Source organism: Oncorhynchus gorbuscha, linkage group LG26 (assembly GCF_021184085.1).
Source record: "Oncorhynchus gorbuscha isolate QuinsamMale2020 ecotype Even-year linkage group LG26, OgorEven_v1.0, whole genome shotgun sequence".
NCBI classification, from domain to species: domain Eukaryota; kingdom Metazoa; phylum Chordata; class Actinopteri; order Salmoniformes; family Salmonidae; genus Oncorhynchus; species Oncorhynchus gorbuscha.
Window position 1 is genome coordinate 4032908 of NC_060198.1, and position 25445 is coordinate 4058352.

Here is a 25445-nt window from a genome sequence, read left to right on the forward strand (position 1 = left end):
CGGGACCAGAAGAGGATGTAGGTTTCTCATCGCCAGCAGCAGCTTTTAGCGGGTCAAGTGAGCCAAGGCCAAGCTGTTCCATCGTGCCAGAAGAAGCAGCTTTGACAGAGGAGGATACAGGTTGTCAGATATCGGAGGATACGACCCTGAGCACAAGCCAGGCCGGACAAGCTATCCCCGGGCGTGGAGGAAGAGGAGCAGGGCGAGGCTAGAATCGTGGCGGCTGTGGAAGTGGGACAGATGGCCTTTTTACCTATCCAACTGACAGGACATTATGCAACAAATGTGGATGCAAAAGTTAAATGGCATGTTATTGCATTAGGCTCGTGTAAACCTACTGGCCCATTCCCAAGAGATGACGAAAGGCGGTGTTTTTTCAAGTCATACTACACCACTACAACCAAGGCTGGAATCAAATTACCACTTACATGGCTATGTTATTCGGCCAAGCTAGATTGCACGTATTGTGATCTTTGCTGGCTGTTCGGAGATTGGAGTGCCCTTTTCTTCTCTGATGCGAGGGTGAATGGGGTGAGAGATTGGTGCCATCTAACATCCAAAATAGCATGTCATGAGACATCCCAGATTCACATGGGTGCCTGTTTGGTATATGAGCAGTGGAAGCTCAATGGCACCTTTTGACGCAGAAATGGAGAAAGGCGTGCGTAACGCAGCACATTTCTGGCGACAGGTGTTGCAGCGCATAGTTAACTTTTTTAGGATAGGGTGCAGTATTCGTAAGTTTGGATGACTGAGTTGCCCAAATAGCCTTTTACTCAGGCCCAGAAGCTAGGATATGCATATAATTGGTAGATTTGGATAGAAAACACTCTGGCGTTTCCAAAACTGTTAAAATGATGTCTGAGTATAACAGAACTGATATGGCAGGCGAAAACCTGAGGAAAATCCATCCAGGAAGTGGGATATTTTGGATGTGTGTAATTTTCAATTGAATGCCTATACATTCTGTTGGGTTAGGACCCAGATTGCAGTTCCTATGGCTTCCACTAGATGTCAACAGTCAGACATTTGTTTCAGGCTTGTATTCTGAAAAATTAGGAAGAATGAGACCATTTTGTAAGTGGCATGCAGAATGAACCAGAGCTCCTTTGAGCACGTGACCAAATGCGCACCCTTTGTTCTTTTTCCTTTCAATTGAAGACGCTATTGTCCGGTTGAAATATTATCGATTATTTAGACAATAGACAACCCGAGGATGAATTATAAACATTGTTTGACATGTTTCGACAAACTTTACCGGTACTATTAGGATGAATTCGTCTGCCTGTTGTGACCGCCTTTGAGCCAGTGGATTACTGAACAAAACATGCCAACAAAACTGAGTTTTTGGGACATAAAGAGGAACTTTATCGAACAAAACAGGGACTCTTGTGAGTGCAACCAGATGAAGATCATCAAAGGTAAGTGATTAATTTTATTGCTATTTCTGACTTTTGTGACTCTTCTACTTGGCTTGAAAATGTTTGTATGCTTTTGTAAGTGGGCCGCTGTCCTCAGATAATTGCAGGGTATGCTTTTGTAAGTGGGGCGCTGTCCTCAGATAATTGCAGGGTATGCTTTTGTAAGTGGGGCGCTGTCCTCAGATAATTGCAGGGTATGCTTTTGTAAGTGGGGCGCTGTCCTCAGATAATTGCAGGGTATGCTTTTGTAAGTGGGCCGCTGTCCTCAGATAATTGCAGGGTATGCTTTTGTAAGTGGGGCGCTGTCCTCAGATAATTGCAGGGTATGCTTTTGTAAGTGGGGCGCTGTCCTCAGATAATTGCAGGGTATGCTTTTGTAAGTGGGGCGCTGTCCTCAGATAATTGCAGGGTATGCTTTTGTAAGTGGGGCGCTGTCCTCAGATAATTGCAGGGTATGCTTTTGTAAGTGGGGCGCTGTCCTCAGATAATTGCAGGGTATGCTTTTGTAAGTGGGGCGCTGTCCTCAGATAATTGCAGGGTATGCTTTTGTAAGTGGGGCGCTGTCCTCAGATAATTGCAGGGTATGCTTTTGTAAGTGGGGCGCTGTCCTCAGATAATTGCAGGGTATGCTTTTGTAAGTGGGGCGCTGTCCTCAGATAATTGCAGGGTATGCTTTTGTAAGTGGGGCGCTGTCCTCAGATAATTGCAGGGTATGCTTTTGTAAGTGGGGCGCTGTCCTCAGATAATTGCAGGGTATGCTTTTGTAAGTGGGGCGCTGTCCTCAGATAATTGCAGGGTATGCTTTTGTAAGTGGGGCGCTGTCCTCAGATAATTGCAGGGTATGCTTTTGTAAGTGGGGCGCTGTCCTCAGATAATTGCAGGGTATGCTTTTGTAAGTGGGGCGCTGTCCTCAGATAATTGCAGGGTATGCTTTTGTAAGTGGGGCGCTGTCCTCAGATAATTGCAGGGTATGCTTTTGTAAGTGGGGCGCTGTCCTCAGATAATTGCAGGGTATGCTTTTGTAAGTGGGGCGCTGTCCTCAGATAATTGCAGGGTATGCTTTCGCCGTAAAGCCTGGATTAACAAGATGTTCATCTTTATTTTGATGTATAACACTTGTATTTTCATGAATGTTAAATATTTATGTAATTTGAATTTCGCGCTCTGCAATTCCACCGGATGTTGTCGAGGTGTGCCGCTAGCGGGACGCCTATCCTATTAATGTAACTTTCACGCTTGCATCATGTAACTTGGCGTTCAGAGGGCACTGTGAAAAGCTGAGGCAAAGCCAACAGTGGGAATTTTCTCAGTATAATTGAACTGCTGTCATCCGTTAACTACCTCAGGGTCCGTTAACTATCCCCGTCCTCAAATCCAAAATGAGCTGATTTAAATCTTCGCTGAGCGAGTGAAATGTGACATTCAGGGAGACCCATTTTTTCTTTTCTTTCTATTATGGACACCAGACCGGATGTTTCCAAAGTAGACCAGTTAATCCAAGTTCATCGCTATGTGAGATTGATAAGGGATGTAAATAATGTCACCACAGATCTGACCATCACAGTTGTTTTTGGGATTTCTGGAGACTCGACATAAAATCCTGGGCAGCATAGAGGATAATGGGCTGGATATTTCAAAATGGCGTGGGCAGGGGTATGATGGAGCTGCTAACATGAGCCCCTGTCTATCCGGCGTGTGCCGGCCAGAATATCAGATAAAGAGCCGCATGCTGTTTATGTGCATTGCGCAATGCACAATCTTAACCTGACTCTCAACAACTCTGTCAAAAATGTGCCAGAGATGAAACAGTTTTATGAGGACGAGCGACTGTCTTCTGGGGAGAGTAGTTTTAGAGTCAACAACTTTAATGCAAAGATTAACAACTTTAATGCAAAGATTGACATCGTTATCCACCAGCTGTCAAACAGATTTAAAAGTCTGCGGGCAACGTCGAGTCTGACTCCATCCATCCATCCCACGACCCTGGCCAACGCAGATGATGATGCGCTCTACGAGACCTCAGGCCTGACTGGCTGAACATCACAGCACAGATGTATCAGCAAGCTTACCTGGCCAATTACTCTCTCTCAGGGCCTATTTGTAAGAAGGAAATAGCCAAGCACACTACGCTGAGAGACCTGGTCAGAATTGTGCATTACAATTCAGTCACATTTTGGGAAGTAGTTACAGCGATGCTCCTTTTCATGACTCTGCCTGTAACGGTAGCCAGTGCCGAGCGCTCCTTTTCCAAAATGAAAACAAGTCAATCATACCTGAGGAGCAGCATGGGACAGGAGAGACTGAGTGGGTTGGCTGTTCTGTCCGTTGAAATCACCAGGGCCGGCACCATGGATTTGAATGCCTTAGTCAATGACTTCGCAGAGCGCAAGGCCCGTCGAATGTCAATCAAATGAGTGAGTAAGCTTCTATTTTCTACAGGGCAGGCTGCCCAGACAGCCTATTTAAATCCAGATTTATTGAGATGAATATACATTGCTTGTCATTCTTCGACTATGCACGATCTGTCTTAGGAAACCATGTTTTGGTGCACGGCCACTGAGCCATTTCATTGTCATCATAGCCTATACGTTTAACTAGGCTATATGAATAATTAGTAAGCACATGCGTATCATATACTGTTAAGAGACATTCTGCCATTTAAGACATCTGTTTGGATGCTCCTCTTGATTGATTTGCTGGTGTTTTTGCTATCGGCCTCTGCAGGAGGCAGATCATTTGAAATAGCGGTATGTCAGTTTTGCCACCGTGCGCGACTTCAGCGAACATGTCCTGGGTCATTAGCTGTGTTTCTGTCAAGAGATTGATCTATATACTTATGTTTTATAATATAGGCTATTGCCTATTATTTGCCGATAAGTTATTTTAATGATTTTTTTTGTTTGTATTTGTGCTGAATATATTGTTCTATATTGCGGCTTCTCTGGTAACAGTTTCAAATGTGCCCTTAGATTAGGTTCTGCTCTGGTTCTGCTCTGCTGTTACAATGCTTAGTAATATTAACACACAGCCGTACCAACAAAATTATTGACATTTTAAGGGAAATACGGGTGGTGGTAGGGGCCCGTAATTGTTTTGGGGCACCTGGGCCCGTCGTGATTAAGATACGCTACTGCCCCTGCTATACAACCACCTGTTCCCACAGCGAGTGCTAACGCTACGCTAGCAGAAACCATGTAGCCTCCCCACAGGGCAAATATACATCCTTTTACACACTGTGTGTGTTTCACACCAAGGCTCTGAGAGTGTTTGCACTGAAGCCATGCCAACCAAATAAACGTTAGCCACCGCTAGCTAGTGTGGTGGGTCCATAAGATGACGTTTCTCACCTACTGTAACGGACACTATATATATATATATATATTAGTTACTCATTGTGTATTTATTCCTTGTGTTATCTCTGCATTGTTGGGAAGGACCTGTATGTCAGCATTTCACTGTTAGTCTACACTTACAATTTGATTTGTAAATGTCATTGAGTTAACAGTATAGTGCGTATGGACCTGGTCTGGAAGGAGTGTCTACACACTGGCCCTCATGTGGCGTAGAAGCATGTAGGAGATCACCACCCCTCTTGGACTAATACGAAGTCATTGTGCAAGTTTTCTCCAACTTTCTCTCTCCCTCTCTCTGCTGCGTATCATCATATTGTATCTAATTATCAGACTCGGTCTGTAGGGAGCTCAACAATGCTCCTCATCAAAGACGATTTGTTTATCTCCTCACTGCTATTCCTGGCTCCCCATGAGACCCGGCGTAGTCCCTACGGAGGCTCATAAGCTGGTTATAAGCTGTCCATAGCCCCAATGCCTCCAAACACCAGGGAGGTTGGGGTTTGAGGGAGGTAATCAGGGAGTTTTCTAAGGCTTGGAGCAGAGGATGGGAACTGTGTGTAGAAGAATGAAGGGTAGGTGGGGATGGGTTGCTTTTTACACCAGATCGCAGGTATAAACTAGTGATTGTCATGTTTTTCTAGTGGACTTGATCATTTTGTGTGCGTTGGGTCTAGTCTCCAGTATTCCCTTGGCGAGTAGGAAATATCACTGTCGTTTCTACACAGGAGAAATATATCTCCTGGTCCTCTATAGATCAGTTGGTAGAGCATGGCGGTTGAAAAGCCAGGATAGTGGGTTCAATTCCTGGGACCACCCGTATGTAAAATGTATGCAGGCTTTGGTTAAAAGCGTCTGCTAAATGGCATATATGATCTGTTTCTACGTTGTAGGAAACAAAGGCTCTATAATAAAGGTTGGCGGGTGCAGCACATCCTCCAGGCTGTGTTCATACGTACCAAGTCAGGCTAGTCATATTGTCCCGCTGTGTGTCAGCTGTGAGGATACAAACATGTAGTTATACAGTCACTTGCCTTGTGATGCCCGAGGCCATGTCACAAGGGATACGTAATGTGAAACAACACAAGCTAGATAGAAACGTCCAGATAAACAACTAAGGCTTCCAGGTATCTCTGGGTCAGGGCTGATCTAGGATCAGGTCCCCACCTGTCCATATAACTGTATTAATTGTGCTCTTAAAGGCTAAACTGTTCCTAGAGCAGCACTTGAACTACTTCCTAAGGTAAATGATATCTGTGACCTATAACCTTTAACTTCTTGTCACACAGATTGAAGATGGACGAGGCAGAGAAGTACCAACAGAGACTGCAGGCGATCACTGTGAGTCAAGCACCTGACACACACAACCACACATACAGGCCCATGGAAACTAAGCACTGCTCCTTGCGCTGTCTGTCCATAGCTACTGAATAATTTACCAATAGTGCAGTGTGTCGCACCAGGCCGCCTCCCTCAGCCCAGTAAAACAACGCCACAGTATTTCCATGGAGACACAGTGACAGGGTGACCACCTCTCTATGGTGAGGGTTCCTGTGTGACAGGTTTGACCAGGTGTTCTCCTCTTTTCTTTTACATCTTCACCTCATCTTTCTGTTTTCTCTTTATTCTCCCTCTGTTTCTATTTTCTTCCTCTTTGTTTATCACTCCACCTCTCTCTCTCGGGCCCCCTCACCCCTCTATCCTCTCTCTCTCGGGCCCCCTCACCCCTCTATCCTCTCTCTCTCGGGCCCCCTCACCCCTCTATCCTCTCTCTCGGGCCCCTCACCCCTCTATCCTCTCTCTCTCGGGCCCCCTCACCCCTCCATCCTCTCTCCCTTGCTCCCCCCTCTCTCTCTTGCTCCCCCTCTCTCTTGCTCCCCCATCCTCTCTCTTGCTCCCCCTCTCTCTTTCTCTCCCCCTCTCTCTTCTCTCCCCCTCTCTCTTGCTCTCCCCCTCTCTCCCCTCTCTCTTTCTCTCCCCCTCTCTCCCCTTCTCTTGCTCTCCCCTCTCTTGCTCTCCCCCTCTCTCTTGCTCTCCCCCTCTCTCTTGCTCTCCCCCTCTCTCTTGCTCTCCCCCTCTCTCTTGCTCTCTCTCCCTCTCTCTTGCACTCTCTCCTCCCTCTCTCTCGCTCTCTCCCCTCTCTCTCAGGAGAAGCGTCGTCTGCAGGAGGAACAGGAGAGGGCCAAGAGGGAGATGGAGGAGGAGCGGCTGAGGCTACAGCAGCTCAAGGTGACACACACACACACACTCTGAAGGTCTGACCATCACCCTCTCACTGTCCCCGACCAGTCACCCCTCTCACTGTCCCCTGGCCCGTCACCCCTCTCACTGTCCCCGACCAGTCACCCCTCTCACTGTCCCCGACCAGTCACCCCTCTCACTGTCCCCGACCCGTCACCCCTCTCACTGTCCCCGACCCGTCACCCCTCTCACTGTCCCCGGCCCGTCACCCCTCTCACTGTCCCCGGCCCGTCACCCCTCTCACTGTCCCCGGCCCGTCACCCCTCTCACTGTCCCCGGCCCGTCACCCCTCTCACTGTCCCCGACCCGTCACCCCTCTCACTGTCCCCTGACCAGTCACCCCTCTCACTGTCCCCGACCCGTCACCCATCTCACTGTCCCCGACCAGTCACCCCTCATACTGTCCCCGACCCGTCACCCATCTCACTGTCCCCGACCAGTCACCCCTCTCACTGTCCCCGACCCGTCACCACCTCTCACTGTCCCCGACCCGTCACCACCTCTCACTGTCCCCGACCAGTCACCCCTCTCACTGTCCCCGACCAGTCACCCCTCTCACTGTCCCCGACCAGTCACCCTCTCACTGTCCCCCGGCCCGTCACCCTCTCACTGTCCCCGAAACCCTCTCACTGTCCCCGACCCGTCACCCCTCTCACTGTCCCCGGCCCGTCACCCCTCTCACTGTCCCCGGCCCGTCACCCCTCTCACTGTCCCCGGCCCGTCATCCCTCTCACTGTCCCCGGCCCGTCATCCCTCTCACTGTCCCCGACCAGTCACCCCTCTCACTGTCCCCGACCAGTCACCCCTCTCACTATGTAGGACTATTTATTCTGAAGTGTAACGTCAAATGGCCAGAAAAGTGACCACAGACACTCAGACACTCAGACACTCAGACACTCAGACACTCAGACACACAGACACTCAGACACTCATACACTCATACACACATACACACATACACACATACACTCAGACACACATACACTCAGACACTCAGACACACATACACTCAGACACTCAGACACTCAGACACTCAGACACTCAGACACTCAGACACACAGACACACAGACACACAGACACACAGACACACATACACACAGACACTCAGACACACAGACACACAGACACACAGACACACAGACACACAGACACACAGACACTCAGACACTCAGACACTCAGACACACAGACACACAGACACACAGACACACAGACACTCAGACACTCAGACACACAGACACACAGACACTCAGACACTCAGACACACAGACACACAGACACACAGACACTCAGACACACAGACACACAGACACACAGACACTCAGACACTCATACACTCAGACACTCATACACACATACACTCAGACACACATACACTCAGACACTCAGACACACATACACTCAGACACTCAGACACTCAGACACTCAGACACTCAGACACTCAGACACACAGACACACAGACACACAGACACACAGACACACATACACACATACACTCAGACACTCAGACACACAGACACACAGACACACAGACACACAGACACACAGACACACAGACACACAGACACACAGACACTCAGACACTCAGACACACAGACACACAGACACACAGACACACAGACACACAGACACACAGACACACAGACACACAGACACTCAGACACTCAGACACACAGACACACAGACACACAGACACACAGACACACAGACACTCAGACACTCAGACACTCAGACACACAGACACACAGACACACAGACACTCAGACACTCAGACACACAGACACTCAGACACACAGACACACAGACACACAGACACACAGACACTCAGACAGACAGGCTCTCTATGAATATGGTGGTGGATACTGGACAGAACCCCCGCATTCATTCTTCTTTCCCCACAAATGTAGAATGTAGCCATAATGTTGTTCCGCCAAAACTCTACGGACTCATTCCAGCTTGTTAGCAAGGGGCCTACTTCAGTTCCAAACTCCATTCCAAGCAACACTCCTAGTCTACTTGAGAACACACACACCCTTCCTGAAACGGCCTGCCAGAGTTTGGAGGTTTGTCCTTCCTTCACTAGAATGGTGTGCGTGTGTTTACGTGCTCTGCTCTCTGCACTGGACGGCTCCATTGTTTTCACACCACTTCCAGATTGGCGTTCCCACTGCCCTGGGGCGCATTCCTCAAATCCTTGCTGTGTGCTTGTGTACACCCAATGAGAAACTGGTTTCAGGTGACTGGTCTGCCTTAGTCTGCTATCTGGATCCACCTCCAAGAATGATTCCCCCAACCACCCTTATGAGGCTAAATTGTAACGAACTTGCATAAACCACCATTTTTGGTTGGCTAACTTCTAGCCTACAATAATGCCTCTTGTCTGCAACTGTACTGTATCGACTACCGAAGGAACAAACCCTGCTCTGTACTCCTCAGAGGTAAAGGTAGTATTGACCTCTCAATGGCTGTCACCAGCAGTGGTCTCTAGACTTCCTCAGAGGTCAATTACAGCCTGCTATCACCCCCCCCCCCCCCCCCCCAGCTTTAAAAGGGCTATTAAAGTGGCCTAACATGAATAAGAAGAAGCCACGCAATGCTAACTGCAAAGTCCACTCAGTGAAATGCATTTAAATGGACCGTTTTTAAAGAGGTCGTCTATTAAGGGAACAGACTCATTGAAGCGGCATACTCAGTCGCTTTTTGGATAAAAGCGTCTGCTAAATGGCATATATTATTATTATATTATTATTATTACTCTGAAGGTAGTGTAAAAGTCGCCTATAAAGTTGCTGCCTCGCAGTTCAACAGAGGTGCTATAGCCTTCTAATTGTTATAATCATGTAACCTGATCTGATTTTAGTCCTCTGGGGGAAGGAGGTGGACTGTTTTTGTTTTCAGCCACTCTTGGAGGACGATGGGTATTTCTTAATTATGCAAAAAGTTGCGAGGCTGTCCGCACTCTTTGTCTTCAGTACCTACACACTGTAAAGCTGAAACGTCTGTGTACTCTATCCCTGATGCAGTCAAAATACATATTATTTTATCATTAAATGTAGTAAGGTTTATGCGACATCTTTTGGAGTACGGACCCATCACATCTTTTTACTAATCTGAATTTCTGGGTTTTTACCCACCAATCAAACCTCTGGCCCTCTTGATGAGGTATTTCTTAGAATGAGAAAACAATACATTTAATTGAACTTCATATTAGTCCTGTTGGGTTAGAGGGAGGTGTTCTGCAAACACACATTTTGGCACTCTGAGAGGACCTGTGCCGCGACAGAAACAGGAAGGAAGTGCTCTCTGCAGACTTCCTGTCAGTGCTCTGCTGTGCATTTCACCTTCAGCTGTGGTGGTGAGAGGGGGCCAGCGGAGAGGAGAGGGGGAGGGGAAGGCAGTGGTGGGATAGGAGAGACCCTGTGTCCCAATTCGTTACCTTGCTCGCAAAAGTGTGTACTCATTCACTCCCCCTCATGCATTTAAAAGCATTGGATTGGTGTAAGCATAGGCTAGTAATCTTACATCGATAAGGTGAGGTGAGCAAGTGCACACTTGGGGCAGAAAGGAGTGTGTTCCTGTCCGAATGTATGGGATATGGGATGGAACACCTGTTGAGGGCTTTATTGGAGTGTTAAAAGGATGGGACACCCGTTGAGGGCTTTATTGGAGTGTTAAAAGGATGGGACACCCGTTGAGGGCTTTATTGGAGTGTTAAAGGGATGGGACACCTGTTGAGGGCTTTATTGGGGTGTTAAAGGGATGGGACACCTGTTGAGGGCTTTATTGAAGTGTTAAATGAATGGGACACCTGTTGGGGGCTTTATTGGAGTGTTAAAGGGATGGGACACCTGTTGAGGGCTTTATTGAAGTGTTAAATGAATGGGACACCTGTTGAGGGCTTTATTGGAGTGTTAAAGGGATGGGACACCTGTTAGAGAGATGTGACCTAAGCTGATTGGATGGGGAGGTTTAAAGGTCACAGCCACCGGCTGACAACATAACAATAGTGTGTGAGAATGAAGACAAACCTGTCAGATTTAAAGACAATGCCATGTTGCATTAAGCTCATGTTGTGTCTGAGTAGGAGTGCATGATTTGGATGATGCCTATGAAGTTGACAATGTTGACTGACATGCTTCTCTTTCTCTCCTTGTGTCCCCCCTCCCCCTCTCCCTGTGTCCTCCCTCTCTTCCTGTGTCCTCTCTTCTTGCGTCCTCCCTCTCTTCCTGTGTCCTCCCTCTCTTCCTGTGTCCTCTCTTCTTGTGTCCTCCCTCTCTTCCTGTGTCCTCTCTTCTTGTGTCCTCCCTCTCTTCCTGTGTCCTCTCTTCTTGTGTCCTCCCTCTCTTCCTGTGTCCTCCCTCTCTTCTTGTGTCCTCCCTCTCTTCCTGTGTCCTCCCTCTCTTCCTGTGTCCTCTCTTCTTGTGTCCTCCCTCTCTTCCTGTGTCCTCTCTCCTTGTGTCCTCCCTCCCTCTCTCTCTCCCTGTGTCCTCCCTCCCTCTCTCGCGCTTTCTTTCTCCATCCAGAGGAAGTCTCTTAGAGACCAGTGGCTGATGGACGGCCCCTCTTCCCCCACATCCTCAGAGCCTCGTTCCCCGCTGTGGGGCTCCCAGGCCCAGGAGATGGAGCAACACATAGACAAGTAGGAATCTCCTATTATATACCCCATTCTCACCACATTACCTGTATAGGGCTACATGTATACTCACCACATTACCTGTATAGAGCTACCTGTATACTCACTACATTACCTGTATAGGGCTACCTGTATACTCACTACATTACCTGTATAGGGCTACCTGTATACTCACTACATTACCTGTATAGGGCTACCTGTATACTCACCACATTACTTGTATAGGGCTACATGTATACTAACTACATTACCTGTATAGGGCTACATGTATACTAACTACATTACCTGTATAGGGCTACCTGTATACTCACTACATTACCTGTATAGGGCTACCTGTATGCTCACTACGTTACCTGTATAGGGCTACCTGTATACTCACTACGTTACCTGTATAGGGCTACCTGTATACTCACTACGTTACCTGTATAGGGCTACCTGTATACTCACTACATTGCCTGTATAGGGCTACCTGTATACTCACTACATTACCTGTATAGGGCTACCTGTATACTCACTACATTACCTGTATAGGGCTACCTGTATACTCACTACATTACCTGTATAGGGCTACCTGTATACTCACTACATTACCTGTATAGGGCTACCTGTATACTCACTACATTACCTGTATAGGGCTACCTGTATACTCACTACATTACCTGTATAGGGCTATCTGTATACTCACTACGTTACCTGTATAGGGCTACATGTATACTCACTACATTACCTGTATAGGGCTACCTGTATACTCACCACGTTACCTGTATAGGGCTACCTGTATACTCACTACATGACCTGTATAGGGCTACATGTTTACTCACTATGTTACCTGTATAGGGCTAGATACTTACTAGATACTCTCGATGCTTGGTTCACACCATAGATACCATACTCACCACACTTTCTTTCTAGGGCTTTCTATACTCTCAACTCTTATATGTGTTGTGCTGTACGTGCAGTGTGTTTGTTGGAGGCCAGCCTCACCTCATAGTCTACACCGTAGCTGTATGAAGACTCTTATTCTCTAAGACATTCTATACTCTCCATGTTGTCTGTCTAGGGTTGTGGCTGTTTGTTAGATCCCAGCTTCAGATTATACACCCATCTCTGACTTTAGTGGTTATAGTCTCTACACCTCGTAGGGGTTATAGTCTCTGTGCCTCGTAGGGGTTATAGTCTCTGTACCTCGTAGGGGTCGTAGTCTCTGCACCTCGTAGGGGTTATAGTCTCTGCACCTCGTAGGGGTTATAGTCTCTACACCTCGTAGGGGTTATAGTCTCTACACCTCGTAGGGGTTATAGTCTCTGCACCTCGTAGGGATTATAGTCTCTACACCTCGTAGTAGTTATAGTCTCTATACCTCGTAGGGGTTATAGTCTCTGTACCTCGTAGGGGTTATAGTCTCTGTACCTCGTAGGGGTTATAGTCTCTACACCTCGTAGTGGTTATAGTTTCTACACCTCGTAGTGGTTATAGTCTCTACACCTCGTAGGGGTTATAGTCTCTATACCTCGTAGGGGTTATAGTCTCTGCACCTTGTAGGGGTTATAGTCTCTGTACCTCGTAATGGTTATAGTCTCTACACCTCGTAGGGGTTATAGTCTCTACACCTCGTAGGGGTCATAGTCTCTGCACCTCGTAGGGGTCGTAGTCTCTACACCTCGTAGTGGTTGTAGTCTCTGCACCTCGTAGGGGTCGTAGTCTCTGCACCTCGTAGGGGTCGTAGTCTCTACACCTCGTAGTGGTTGTAGTCTCTGCACCTCGTAGGGCTCGTAGTCTGTGCATCTCGTAGGGCTCGTAGTCTCTGCATGGCGTAGGGGTCGTAGTCTCAGCACCTCGTAGGGGTCGTAGCCTCTGCACCTCGTAGGGCTCGTAGTCTCTGCACGACGTAATGGTTATAGTCTCTACACCTCGTAGGGGTTATAGTCTCTACACCTCGTAGGGGTCGTAGTCTCTGCACCTCGTAGGGCTCGTAGTCTCTGCACCTCGTAGTGGTTGTAGTCTCTGCACCTCGTAGGGCTCGTAGTCTGTGCATCTCGTAGGGCTCGTAGTCTCTGCACGGCGTAGGGGTCGTAGTCTCAGCACCTCGTAGGGGTCGTAGTCTCAGCACCTCGTAGGGGTCGTAGTCTCTGCACCTCGTAGGGGTTGTAGTCTCTGTACCTCGTAGGGGTTATAGTCTCTGTACCTCGTAGGGGTCGTAGTCTCTGCACCTCGTAGGGGTTATAGTCTCTGCACCTCGTAGGGGTTATAGTCTCTGTACATCGTAGGGGTTATAGTCTCTGTACCTCGTAGGGGTTATAGTCTCTGTACCTCGTAGGGGTCGTAGTCTCTGTACCTCGTAGGGGTCGTAGTCTCTGTACCTCGTAGGGGTCGTAGTCTCTGCACCTCGTAGGGGTTATAGTCTCTGTACCTCGTAGGGGTTATAGTCTCTGTACCTCGTAGGGGTTATAGTCTCTGTACCTCGTAGGGGTTATAGTCTCTACACCTCGTAGGGGTTATAGTCTCTGTACCTCGTAGGGGTTATAGTCTCTGTACCTCGTAATGGTTATAGTCTCTATACCTCGTAGGGGTTATAGTCTCTACACCTCGTAGGGGTTATAGTCTCTGTACCTCGTAGGGGTTATAGTCTCTATACCTCGTAGGGGTTATAGTCTCTGCACCTCGTAGGGGTTATAGTCTCTGCACCTCGTAGGGGTTATAGTCTCTGCACCTCGTAGGGGTTGTAGTCTCTGCACCTCGTAGGGGTTATAGTCTCTGCACCTCGTAGGGGTTATAGTCTCTGTACATCGTAGGGGTTATAGTCTCTGTACCTCGTAGGGGTTATAGTCTCTGTACCTCGTAGGGGTCGTAGTCTCTGTACCTCGTAGGGGTCGTAGTCTCTGTACCTCGTAGGGGTCGTAGTCTCTGCACCTCGTAGGGGTTATAGTCTCTGTACCTCGTAGGGGTTATAGTCTCTGTACCTCGTAGGGGTTATAGTCTCTGTACCTCGTAGGGGTTATAGTCTCTACACCTCGTAGGGGTTATAGTCTCTGTACCTCGTAGGGGTTATAGTCTCTGTACCTCGTAATGGTTATAGTCTCTATACCTCGTAGGGGTTATAGTCTCTACACCTCGTAGGGGTTATAGTCTCTGTACCTCGTAGGGGTTATAGTCTCTATACCTCGTAGGGGTTATAGTCTCTGCACCTCGTAGGGGTTATAGTCTCTGCACCTCGTAGGGGTTATAGTCTCTGCACCTCGTAGGGGTTGTAGTCTCTGCACCTCGTAGGGGTTGTAGTCTCTGCACCTCGTAGGGGTTATAGTCTCTGTACCTCGTAGGGGTTATAGTCTCTGCACCTCGTAGGGGTTATAGTCTCTGCACCTCGTAGGGGTTATAGTCTCTGTACCTCGTAGGGGTTATAGTCTCTGCACCTCGTAGGGGTTATAGTCTCTATACCTCGTAGGGGTTATAGTCTCTGTACCTCGTAGTGTATTTACATGTATTGTAAGTTTCTTATAGCACTACCTTTTTATCAATGTGAGGTTAAAAGTGAATGGTTTGTTCTGGCTGAGGTTGGAACTGAACGCTAAAGAACTGTGTGTCTGTGTGTGTGTCAGGTTGCAGACAGAGAGTCAACGGTTAACGGAGGAGGAGGAGAAACTGGAGCAGCAGATGGAAGATGGCCGAGCTGTGAGTTACACACACACTGTCTTACTATACTTGTGAAGACCTTTTGGGGACCAACAATTGATTCACATTTTTCCCCTAAACTCTTAATTCTAATCCTAAAATATATTTTTTTACAAGTCAGGACTGGCCTCACTTGGTTTACTACTCTTGTGAGGACATCTGGCACTAAAATGTGCGCACCTACACACACCTACAGACACAGAGAGAATTAGGATGGCCAAGCTGTGAGTAACGCACACAAACACTCACTGATGCACGCAGACCAATTGAATGGGCTAGCTAGAATACATGCTAGAACAAGTAGCCCCGATCATTACGTCCGTTCTTCCCACCAGTCCTGACCGACGAGGCTCCTTTCAGAGGAATAATACATCCCATAATAATACGTCCATGCAGCTTTGATGTAGCACCTCTCGTTCAGAGACAGGAGCTTTACCAAGACCAAGCCCTCCTTGCATCAACAATGTACCATGCAGCTTTGATGTAGCACCTCTCGTTCAGAGACAGGAGCTTTACCAAGACCAAGCCCTCCTTGCATCAACAATGTACCATGCAGCTTTGATGTAGCACCTCTCGTTCAGAGACAGGAGCTTGACCAAGCCCTCCTTGCATCAACAATGTACCATGCAGCTTTGATGTAGCACCTCTCGTTCAGAGACAGGAGCTTTACCAAGACCAAGCCCTCCTTGCATCAACAATGTACCATGCAGCTTTGATGTAGCACCTCTCGTTCAGAGGCAGGAGCTTTACCAAGACCAAGCCCTCCTTGCATCAACAATGTACCATGCAGCTTTGATGTAGCACCTCTCGTTCAGAGACAGGAGCTTGACCAAGCCCTCCTTGCATCAACAATGTACCATGCAGCTTTGATGTAGCACCTCTCGTTCAGAGACAGGAGCTTTACCAAGACCAAGCCCTCCTTGCATCAACAATGTACCATGCAGCTTTGATGTAGCACCTCTCGTTCAGAGGCAGGAGCTTTACCAAGACCAAGCCCTCCTTGCATCAACAATGTACCATGCAGCTTTGATGTAGCACCTCTTGTTCAGAGGCAGGAGCTTTACCAAGACCAAGCCCTCCTTGCATCAACAATGTACCACTTAGACGTGTGATCGCTCCACCTCAAGGCAACTGTGACTGTTTACCTCAGAATGACCTTGTATTTTACAACAAAGAATTCTCCTGCTCTTCAAGTCTTTTGTTCTTATGTTTGTATTTCTTCTCCTAACCTTTGATTTTAGAGGTTGTAGAGACGGGAATCGCACGCCGAGCGTGTTGTTTAGTCTCGTAGCCAAGGAGCAGACCGGTGAAGGTTGACTCGTATGATAGTGGGGGTTTTTGTGGCATGGCAGAGATGGGGCTACCCTCAACACTGAGCTTTTGTTATAAAGGGGTTGTCCTCCCACCCTCTTTAAAGGTCGACTCGGTGATCCGACGTAGAAGCAGAAAGTAAAACGCCATAGTGGGTCAATTTCCGTAACAACTAAGAGCGCTGAAGCGCGAGGTTCAACTTCTATGCTGTTTCGGTGCCCTGGCTACCAGGCTGTAACTGAGAGAACCCCGTACACACGCGCAGATACTGTGTGAGAGGGAAGTCTTTGCATCTCACTCATCTCAATATCTGCGGCGCTGCTTGTGGCAACGTCATTTCACTGAGTCTACTTTTTAAAGTAGGGATATTAGTTATTGAGTAGTCGCTGGTGGATGCTGGGCCCTAAAGTCTCATTAGCTCCCTCTTGTGGGTTGAAAATGCGTGAATGACATTGCTCATCTACCCTTTTATAATGGCATTCCTCATCTAGGGTCATGTGGTTGGAGTGTCTAACCCCGCCCCTGTCTGTCTCCTCCAATAGAATGCAGCGGTGGCGGTGGTGGAGGCTACAGCAGGTAGGTGTCACCCGTCTCTGAATGAATGAGCGACTGTCTAGCTGTCGTCACCGGTTACTGTGGGCAACCGCTGGTAGCAGTCGTTGCTCCACTAGCTTGATATTACTTGACCCAATCAATTGAATTGTTGAAAGATAAAATAATACATCTTTGTTTCTGTTTGAGTTGTTAATGAATGTGATGTGTGGTAAAAAGACATCGTAAATAACCCAATAGATTTGAACAGAATCGGGACAGTTGAATGTTGGGCTTAATAAACACTGATTTAAAAAGAGTCTTATTTCCATATATTCCCACAGAAGCAGACCAAGCAGTTATCTTGGAGAATGGACAGGAAGAAGTAGAGGCTGAATCCGGTAAGGGGTTAACAATGTTATCTTCATCCTTCACATCTTCATCCTTCACATCTTCATCCTTCACATCTTCATCCTTCACATCTTCATCCTTCATCCTTCACATCTTCATCCTTCATCCTTCATCCTTCACATCTTCATCCTTCACATCTTCATCCTTCACATCTTCATCCTTCACATCTTCATCCTTCACATCTTCATCCTTCATCCTTCACATCTTCATCCTTCACATCTTCATCCTTCACATCTTCATCCTTCATCCTTCACATCTTCATCCTTCACATCTTCATCCTTCACATCTTCATCCTTCACATCTTCATCCTTCACATCTTCATCCTTCACATCTTCATCCTTCACATCTTCATCCTTCATCCTTCACTCTTCATCCTTCACTCTTCATCCTTCACTCTGAATCAATTGAAATGGGTTGTAGTCCCAGAAGACACTACAGACTGTACTGGCCTTTTGATGGTATTTGTATTACAAAGGCAATACGTTGTATTAATTCGTCAGTGGAAGTTCATACATGCATACAGTATCTATGCATTTGAATGAGATGGAATACTTATAAATTGATGCTGATGAAGAATCTCATGTGTGAAGTTATCAGGGGAAAGCATAGAAATATAATTTCTAGAACGTGAAAATTCCTTTAGACCACTGCTGTTTGGCTGCACCATGATGGGTCTAGTAATTCTATTTCTATGTGGCAAAGAGCACACAACACAAGCCAAGTCAGTGGAAATGATCTGGTTGGTTGGATTCAGGGTCACAGGGACCGGCAACATGCCTTAGGCTTGGTGCTGAAATGTCACTCCTATCATTAGGACCTTCTGTCATGAGTCCAGAACAGCGTTGATTCTGGAAGCTGCTCTCTCTTCACTTCTTTTAGATTTCTAATATCACTCGTCCCATTGGCCGGCCTCTTTTCTTGTCTTTCTCCAAGTTTCTACAAATGTTCCACTCTCCTGCTTCTTCCGTGCTCACTATTCTAGCTGGACTTTCCAGAGCTTGGTAAGATTCATGTGCATCCTTGCCAAGGGTCTTGCTGATAGAAGACTGGGAAAATGAGTGAAACATTTCCTAACTATGATCTGTCTGTCTTGTCACAGTTTTAGGAACAGTTGAGGCAGCACTATTGGAACGAGCTGAGATCCTCACCAATGGGAGAGGAGAGGGGGAGGGGCAAGCTGCTACCCACAATGCATCAGAGGAGGGCGAACTGCACAACAGCACCAACGGTCCAGTGACAGTCGTCCCTGAAGATGGTGCCATTACCATGACGTTCCTGGGGTTCACGGAGGCGGAGCCAGGCGAGGCTCCGGTAATCGAGGAAGGAGGACTGATCATGATGCGAGCGGAGCGAGTGATTATCAATGACGAGGGAGACGAGCTGGCAAATGATCTTTCCTCTATGGGTCAGGAACAGGAACTAGACTCGGCCGCGTCCAATCAGAGGTCAGAATCTCCTGAGGAAGGAGGAATTGAGAAGGCGAAACCAGAGACAACTCCTGAAGAGTCCTCAGAAGTAGCAAAAGAGACTGAGACAGAGGCAGACACAGTAACCGGAGGTTTAGGAGAAGGACAGATGGACATAGTAACTGGAGGTTTAGGAGAAGGACAGATGGACACAGTAATAGGAGATTTAGGAGAAGGACAGATGGACACAGTAACTGGAGATTTAGGAGAAGGACAGATGGACATAGTAATAGGAGATTTAGGAGAAGGACAGATGGACATAGTAACTAGAGATTTAGGAGAAGGACAGATGGACACAGTAATAGGAGATTTAGGAGGACAGATGGAGGGTGTGGGAAACAGTGGTGGAGAAGAAGAGGCACAGCCAGTAGAGGAAGCTCCTTTGTCTGACTTGCAAGCCCCAGATGGCATTGTGACTGCCGTTCCCGTCTACTCTGAGACCTTACTCACCCCCAGGCCCGACGCAGAGGGAGAGGCTGCAGGCGAGCCGGCAGAGGGCGATGTGGAAGTGAAGACTGAAGTGGAAGTCGAGGGGGAAGAGGAGGCCTCGGTGGCCCCAGAATCAGCCATCCTCCCTGGGGGCCAGTTCCTGGAGGTGTCCCTAGTGGAGCCCCGGACTGAGCCAGAGCAGGAGCCCCTGCTGTTCCCATCCAAGGCCCAGACCCTGGCCTTGGGGGAGCAGGCTCCAGCCGCCCCAGAGACACTGACCGCTACCAGGGGAGAGGCGGAGGGAGGGGTCGATGTGGCTCCCAAATGCAAGACCTGCCAGTGCTGCTCTGTCATGTGATCAATCATTTCATTCGCTCTCTATCTCTACCAAATTCTCCAATGCTTTCTCTGTCTAATACTACAAGAGGGACTTGAGTCTGCCTCTAACACTGTGAATGATGGGGGGTGGTAAGATGGTGTTATTACTGAAGTGCCTTGTGGATCTCCTTCCCTAAGGGTATAGCTCAGTTACCCATCCAGAGGAACCTGGGTTTTGTTCAGTAGGGCGAAATGTTTTGAAATGAAAATTCAAAACCATTGTTTTTCTTATTGGACCAGGTCCAGGTAGGCCCTCCCTGTTCGAGTCAGTTTTTTTTATTTTGATGAACACAACCCTGATGAACACAACACTGATGAACACAACCCTGATGAACACAACCCTGATGAACACAACCCTGATGAACACAACACTGATGAACACAACACTGATGAACACAACACTGATGAACACAACCCTGATGAACACAACCCTGATGAACACAACACTGATGAACACAACACTGATGAACACAACACTGATGAACACAACCCTGATGAACACAACCCTGATGAACACAACACGGATGAACACAACACGGATGAACACAACCCTGATGAACTCAGTATTTTTTTCTAATGAACACAACCCTGTTAGCCTTGGCTGTGTTACTGTTGGCTGGTACTGAGAATGAAAGACCAGTCTTGATCCATTATGCTATATCTGTGTATCCTTCCTACTATTCACACAGAACCTGCTTTAAACTGAACTGTGCAGGCTGTGATAAGAGTTCTGTTTGGGGGGGCGCTTATGTGTGTTTTTAGTTAATTATTTTACAAGGGAAATGCTTATCGAAGGCCCTTATCTTATTTTGTCCAATGCAAGGCCTGAGGATTGAATCATGACCAGTACAGTAGGTATGTGTCAGAAAGGCCTGAGGGTTGAATCATGACCAGTACAGTAGGTATGTGTCAAAGGCCTGTGGGTTGAATCATGACCAGTACAGTAGGTATGTGTCAGAAAGGCCTGAGGGTTGAATCATGACCAGTACAGTAGGTATGTGTCAGAAAGGCCTGAGTGTTGAATCATGACCAGTACAGTAGGTATGTGTCAGAAAGGCCTGTGGGTTGAATCATGACCAGTACAGTAGGTATGTGTCAGAAAGGCCTGAGGGTTGAATCATGACCAGTACAGTAGGTATGTGTCAGAAAGGCCTGAGGGTTGAATCATGACCAGTACAGTAGGTATGTGTCAGAAAGGCCTGAGGGTTGAATCATGACCAGTACAGTAGGTATGTGTCAGAAAGGCCTGAGGGTTGAATCATGACCAGTACAGTAGGTATGTGTCAGAAAGGCCTGTGGGTTGAATCATGACCAGTACAGTAGGTATGTGTCAGAAAGGCCTGTGGGTTGAATCATGACCAGTACAGTAGGTATGTGTCAGAAAGGCCTGAGGATTGAATCATGACCAGTACAGTAGGTATGTGTCACAAATGAAACCCTAGTCCTAACAAAGTGCTCTACTGTTGACCAGGGTCTATGGTCTCTGGTTGAAAGTAGGTCACTGAGTGTACAAAACATTAGGAACACCTGCTCTTTCCATGACAGACTGACCAGGTGAAAGCTATGATCCCTTATTGATGCCACTTGTTAAATTCACTTGCACATGGATTGTGTGCCATTGAGGGTCAATGGGCAAGCAACATATTGAAATGCCTTTGAACAGGGTTTGGTAACAGGTGTCAGGCGCACCGGTTTCAGTGTTAAGAACTGCAACAGCTTTCTGTGTGGATTAAGAAAGGAGCCCCACTCAAAGGACAGCCAACCAACTTGACACAACTGTGGGAAGCATTGGAGTCAACATGTTTTAATCTTATTTTGGTCCATTATCAATTGTTAAAGGGAAAGTATGTTTTTATATCTAAATTCTATGCATTTTATTTTCTCAGTGTATTTTCCATAGAATAAAAACAGTGCTCTGACATGTATATAGCCACCATGAAATCAAGTGGGAGTGGGGGTTTATGTATATCTTTCGTTCAACGGGATACTTTTGAACTATTCAATAATGGTTTAGTGATTAAACTGACACTTGTGAAATATTATTTGATGTCCTGTCTCCTGTCTCACCATTTGTCAACATTGGACAATGAAAAACTACCATGTTGCTCCATTCTAAGCTAAAACACACAGATTATGGAGTAACCTTTGACGGGAAGAGTCCAAACACACAACTGTGCATCCCAAATGGCACCCCGCTCCCTTCATAGTGCACTATCTTTGACCAGGGCTCTTGGGCACTAGGGTGCCATTTGGAATGCAGACACTAACTTTTTCCCACACAGGCTTTTGCCACACCAGTGCTCTGAACATAGCAAAGGTCATTGTATTTTATGAACTGTGTGGTTTGTGCCCTGGATGCTGATTGTCTGATAGCTGTGGTATATCAGACCGTATACCACGGGTATGACAAAACCAGTCATTTGTTTCCTTGGTAACCAGTTTATAATAGCAATAAGACACCTCAGGGGTTTGTGGTATGTGGCCAAATCAGGCACTCCGTGTTGATTTGTGCATAAGAACAGCCTTTAGCCTTGGTATATTGGCCAAATACCACACCCCTCTCGTGCCTTATTACTGAAGTATGCTATACCAAAGCAATACTGTTTGTCTGTAGAAAAAACTCTTACTAAGAAATGTATTAATTGGGAGAGTATAAAAATGGGGCAGCAGGTAGCCTAGTGGCTAAGAGCATTGGGACAGTAACCAAAAGATCACTGGTTTGAATGAGCACAAAACTGTACATGAGATGAGCATTAAAAAAACGTTTTTTTATTTTGCAATCCTGGAATTTGCCATAGAAAGGAGTCATTTTCCTGGCACTATAACTGTGCAACTTTCTGACATTTGAAGAACATTTCACCATAGCAGGACAGCAGAGCTTTGACTGGACCCCTCTATCCCAGCACCAGTGTTCTATACACACAGACACATCAATGAAGTATAGACATACTGTTGATATAGAAATACAAGATAATTATAGTGAAACATGTTTTAGATATGATAGATATACTGTAGATATGGTGTATAGATATAGTGAAACCTAGATACTGAAGCCATGTTCGCTCTATATGCCACAGCTCTCCTCTGCTTCCTGTCTTCGAGCCAATCAGCTCCTGCTGCTGCTCTAGGCTGTGAGGACCTCCTTAAGCCCATGGATCCACAACGACTAGACCAGCAGCTCTTGGGAAGATGGGCCCTCGTCGTAGACAGTGTGAGCCACCCCTGGTATTACTCAACCAAATTAGCTCTCAAGGTAGCACCCTATTCCCTACATGGCACCCTCTTCCCTGTATGTAGAGCACTGCTTTTGTCCGTGGTCTAAATTAAAGGTTGATAAAGGGAATAGGGTGCCATTTTGGATTAAATTGCATTTTACTTGTCATTCCCCATTTATTCATTGCAATTGTTTTTTTAATAGTTTTAAAAAAATATTGTGATTGTTTCTATTGTTTTTGTGGCTGCTGTATGAAAACCAATAATAACCACATCTCTTCTCTCACAGAGAGAAGACAGTCACCATGGAGTTTACATCTGCTACCAACACCAGAACCGGAACCGGCATGGCGGCTGGTGCAAGTAGTGTATATACCCGACAGCATCTCCATTGTCAACGGCAACAGCACCTTCCAGTTAGACATGAGGGGCTTTTGTAACATCACTGGGGTCTCCCTGGAGACCTCCTGCCCAGACTTCCTGGTGATGAGGTGGGTAGCATGATTAACTACAGTACCCATAATGCTCTGTGGAACATAAACCTGTTTGGTCTCATTAAAGATGTTATTCAAGCTAAGGTAATGGTATCTCATCTCCTTTTTAATACAAGGTGAGCTCCGTAATAAGGGTGTCACGGAGCTGTATTTCCTGAGGAAGGTGGAGGACGGGACGGGACAGAGGTGGAGGACGGGACGGGACAGAGGTGGAGGAAGAGGAGATGGAGGAGTTCAGGAAACGTGGCGTTCTTCCCGTCGTCAGTGCTGATGTATCTTGGGAAATCCCTCTGTGATTCCTCTCGTCCCTGATTCCCGGCCCTCTTAAGACGGGTAGAAGAAGACCCATCAATGTGATGGAAGTATAAATTCTGGGAGAGACGGGGCAGTGAAAGAGAGACGTGGTGACACTTTTTTTCTGTTTTGTAATAAATCAGTTCTGTATGTACTGTTTGTCAATGTACTGTATGCTTGTACTGTACTGAATGATTCATCATACTCTGTCTGCCTGGCTTCTTTAACTGATTTAATGACATTCATTGAGTTAAAGTCCTAGAGCTTCAGTTAATTCACAGAGACAGTGGAATCCAGTAGGGATGTTCACAGCAAATTCTTCAGCATTGAATCAACTCTGAGTGTTCAAGTTAACACTTTTCCAGAGTCTATAGGGTCCACACTATTCAGAGCTAAAACTTTGTTGGGAGCTGATGCCATTACACTTTCTCAGTGTTAAGGCCTGCAGTTTTACAGGAGCTCATTTTGGGTGTTGACTATTTGAATCAGGTGTGCCAGTTCAGGGTTAAAACAAAAATGTGAACCGTCTGGGGGGCGAGGAGAGGGTTGGGAAACCATGTAGTAGAGAACGCTGTCGGGCTTCACTTTTAGCTTACTCATCAGAATCTTCTGCTGTGGTGTTATAAACCTAAATATTCCCCCCCAAAAAAGATTTTCGATAGAATGTTTTCACGTTTTAAGAGTATTTAGGTTTTTAAAGATATTTGTATATTGTGTATTTTGAAGTACAGTACCAGTCAACACACCTACTCATTCAAGGGTTTTTCTTCATTTTTACTGTTTTCTACATTGTAGAATAAAAGTCAAGACATCAAAACTATGAAATAACACATATGGAATCATTGTAGTAACCTAAAAAGTGTTAAACAAATTCAAATATATTTTAGATTCTTTAAAAGTAGCCACCCTTAGCCTTGATGACAGCTTTGCACACTCTTGGAATTCTCTAAACCAGCTTCATGAAGTAGTTACCTGGAATGCATTTCAATTAACAGGTGTGCCTTGTTAATTTGTGAAATGTATTTTCTTCTTAATATGTTTGAGCCAATCAGTTGTGTTGTGACAAGGTAGGGGTGGTATACAGAAGATGGCCCTATTTGGTAAAATACCAAGTCCATATTATGGCAGGAACAGCTCAAATAAGCAAAGAGATATGACAGTCCATCATTACTTTCCAAGACATGAAGGTCAGTCAATCCGGAAATTCAACCAACTCTAAACCATAGGGTTTTACAAGACAAACTTTTCTTGTCAACAAAGGCAGAATCTCTACGAACAATACAAACCTGTTTTTATCCAGGGTGTTCCAATTTCCACAACTAGGCATTTATAGACATGAAAGTAAAAGTTAGAATTGTTAAATAAATACCTCATTGCGGTACGATGCTAAGCCACACCAGTGCTCTGAACATACAACAGGTTAATTGCACTTCGTATTGTACCAGAGCAATTCTTAAAATGTTATTTCACCTTTATTTAACCAGGTAGGCTAGTTGAGAAAAAGTTCTCATTTACAACTGCGGCCTGGCCAAGATAAAGCAAAACAGAGTTACACATGGGATAAACAAACGTATAGTCAATAACACAATTGATACACTGTATG

At 46.5% G+C, this 25445-nt stretch overlaps 1 protein-coding gene across 1 annotated transcript; it reads left to right on the top strand.

The window, feature by feature from the left end:
* On the top strand, nucleotides 1–23421 carry LOC124016417 (palmdelphin-like). The gene is made up of 9 exons (XM_046331978.1): nucleotides 1–298; nucleotides 6061–6112; nucleotides 6920–7000; nucleotides 11537–11652; nucleotides 15243–15315; nucleotides 17169–17202; nucleotides 17502–17558; nucleotides 22919–23094; nucleotides 23344–23421. Exons 2-9 carry the CDS (start codon nucleotides 6068–6070, stop codon nucleotides 23419–23421), a joined length of 660 nt encoding a protein of 219 aa, XP_046187934.1. The 5' UTR covers nucleotides 1–298; nucleotides 6061–6067.
* Nucleotides 23422–25445: the final 2024 nt, after the last annotated feature.

Excerpts from the sequence above, each read along its gene's own strand:
- LOC124016417 (XM_046331978.1), top strand. The coding sequence starts at position 6,068 with ATGGACGAGGCAGAGAAGTACCAACAGAGACTGCAGGCGATCACT. Across the intron at positions 7,001-11,536 it reads TGAGGCTACAGCAGCTCAAG|AGGAAGTCTCTTAGAGACCA; the intron begins GTGACACACACA and ends TTCTCCATCCAG. Across the intron at positions 17,203-17,501 it reads GGTGGTGGAGGCTACAGCAG|AAGCAGACCAAGCAGTTATC; the intron begins GTAGGTGTCACC and ends ATATTCCCACAG.